Source organism: Rhagoletis pomonella, unplaced genomic scaffold (assembly GCF_013731165.1).
Source record: "Rhagoletis pomonella isolate Grant_MI unplaced genomic scaffold, Rhpom_1.0 Rhpom_scaffold_00007, whole genome shotgun sequence".
In the NCBI taxonomy this organism is placed as follows: Eukaryota; Metazoa; Arthropoda; class Insecta; order Diptera; family Tephritidae; genus Rhagoletis; species Rhagoletis pomonella.
This window is the reverse complement of record NW_023458561.1, coordinates 14,885,868-14,888,279: the sequence shown is the minus strand read 5'-3', so window position 1 is coordinate 14,888,279 and position 2,412 is coordinate 14,885,868. Positions and strand designations below refer to the sequence as shown.

At 36.1% G+C, this 2,412-nt stretch overlaps 1 protein-coding gene across 1 annotated transcript; it reads right to left on the bottom strand.

Moving 5' to 3' along the window:
* LOC118743638 (replication factor C subunit 2) lies at nt 1-1,222 on the bottom strand. Its single transcript, XM_036476403.1, has 2 exons — nt 936-1,222; nt 1-880 (listed from the first exon to the last, which is right to left on the bottom strand). Exons 1-2 carry the CDS (start codon nt 1,101-1,103, stop codon nt 50-52), a joined length of 999 nt encoding a protein of 332 aa, XP_036332296.1. The 5' UTR covers nt 1,104-1,222; the 3' UTR covers nt 1-49.
* Between the last annotated feature and the right edge of the window lie 1,190 nt (nt 1,223-2,412).

The following is a 2,412-nucleotide window of genomic DNA, read 5'->3' as shown; positions in this document are numbered from 1 at the left end:
TATTTGATATAAGCTTTGAGCGAAAGTTACTGTATATAAAAGTATTTCCTTAATGAATATCAGCAATATCGCACAATTTAGCTAAAAGACTTGTGAGTTGAAGCAAAGAGTTCAATCCATCCACTACTTTCATATGGGTGATTCCTATTTCTTTAATAAAGTTTAGTTTAGTTTGCTCATCTATGTTTAATCGCTTGCAAACTCGAAATATGTTTCCAATTATATCTTCAGAAGCGTAACCAAGGCGCCACAATTTCGTGAGAATTTTGTAAGCCTTGTGTATATCGTTTTGTGTACAATGTTGCAGCATATCTTGGATAAGCATTGGATGCGGTTCGTCACAAACTTTAAACACATTTGAACCCGTAATAGATCCGAAACCTTGAGCAGTCGATTGCAAATTGTTCAATGCTTGCCTCATATCACCTTGCGCGGTAAAAACAATTGCTTCTAATCCATCTTCTTCATAAGAGAGATTTTCTCGTTGGCAAACTTCGATTAATTTAGCAAGTATTTGACCATCCGAAAGTTTTGTGAAACGTAGCATCGCACAACGTGACTGTATTGGTTCAATAATTTTTTCGCTGGTATTGCAAGCAAGAGCGAAACGCGTTGTATTACTATAAATTTCCATTGTTCTGCGAAGTGCTTGTTGAGCCCCTTCGGTCATGCTATCGGCTTCATCTAGTATAACTATTTTATGTCTTCCTCTTGGCAATGTAACCTTTTGCTGGGCGAACATTTTTATTTTGTTGCGAACTACGTCAATACCACGTTCATTAGATGCATTTAACTCGAGCACGGCTTCTTTATAGCTGTCTCCGAGCAAAATGCGTGCCAGACATTGGATGGTTGTTGTCTTGCCTACACCTGGAGGACCCTAAAAGAAAATAGCACTGCATGCAAGCTTCCATACTTCATAAGTAATTACATACCGCTATTATAATATTTGGCGCATTTCCTTGCGTAGCAAAAATTGAAAGGCGGGCAATTGTATCTTCATTTCCAACGATCTCCTCAAATCTTATAGGCCGATATTTTTCAATCCACGGTAAGTTACGACGCTTCAACTCATCTGCACTTGTCTCTAGTTCCTGCGGCATTTTGTCCAATAAATGAAAACGATGTTTAAACCTCTTCAAAACAAATATTAGATCCAAAAAACGAAAAATGCCGATTTGAAGTGCGGCTTAGTGACGGCACGATTAATCGAACAACCGATTATAATCGGTTAATTTCATTCGGTTAACGATTTAATTCTATCGAAAATTTTTCTTTCGATGTATCGAGCGATTAGCCGATTAGTTTTCAATTGGGATGTTCACAGTTCGTTCCAAATAGTGTCTCAAAATGTAGACGTCTACATTTTAAGACGTTTTCTAACCGTAAAATCTGTGGTGTTGTTGTTTCCCATACAAAATTGGAAAACGACGCCGTCTACATTTTGTCACACTCAAAGGTATGTTTTTTACGCGTCTACATTTTGCAACCTCGCAGCAGGGTTGCATTATGGCAATACTAATCGCATTTTTTTTATTTATTGGGCACGTTTTCTATATTTGCATTTAATTTGAGCGCAATTTCTGATGAAAAGAAATAAGTCAAGGAAAAGAAATAACAAATATTAGGAATTGGTAATTAAGTTAAATAATTACAATTTTCAGAAACAAAATCGAAAGGCGACATATAAAAAAGCACGCAAAGAAGAAATGTCTGGCAACACCAGCAAAGTTTTGAGACGATTTTGCGACGACTGCTAGAAAGGGGTGCTCACAGTTTGATGCTAAAGATGTCTCAAAATGTAGACGTCTACATTTTCAGACACAATTTGGAACGAACTGTGAACACCCCAAATATAATCGAAAAGAAATCATCAAAATTTTACTACTTTATGGGATGTTTTTGCTTACGCGTAAAAGCACATTTAGCGCATTTGGTAATTCTCTAGGGTGGGGTAACAACCCCTAAACAAGGTGCGGAAAGTCGGGAGGGGTGCCAAACGACGCGTTTCGGCCCCCCTAATAACAATCCGGAGGGGGGGGGGAAATATTATTAACCATTTAAAAGTTATGAACAAAAAACTTTTGTTAAATTTCGTTGTATTCTATGAGCAATTACACCAACAAAGATTCACAAAATCACCTGTTCTCACTTTTTAAACACTATTAAAATATATAATTTAACTTATTTATTAAAGAAATACATAGTTTTATCAACTTAAGATAGATTATTTTGTTATCAAAAAGTTGACAATCTTTGCGAGCTGAAACGCGAGATTCCAAAATAGCTATAGTCCTGCCACTGTATTAGTATTTCGTAATAATTCACTTTCCCTTATGAGATGTGTGCACTGTTCAATGCTTTTCGGTATCTTCTTTCGTTTAATATATATATAAATAATGAAAATTTTAA

What these genes read in the sequence shown, in the direction of transcription:
- LOC118743638 (XM_036476403.1), bottom strand. Translation starts at nt 1,103, where the DNA reads ATGCCGCAGGAACTAGAGACAAGTGCAGATGAGTTGAAGCGTCGTAAC. An exon ending in CGCCAAATATTATAATAGCG is followed by an intron (nt 881 to 935) that starts GTATGTAATTAC and finishes ATTTTCTTTTAG; the next exon opens with GGTCCTCCAGGTGTAGGCAA.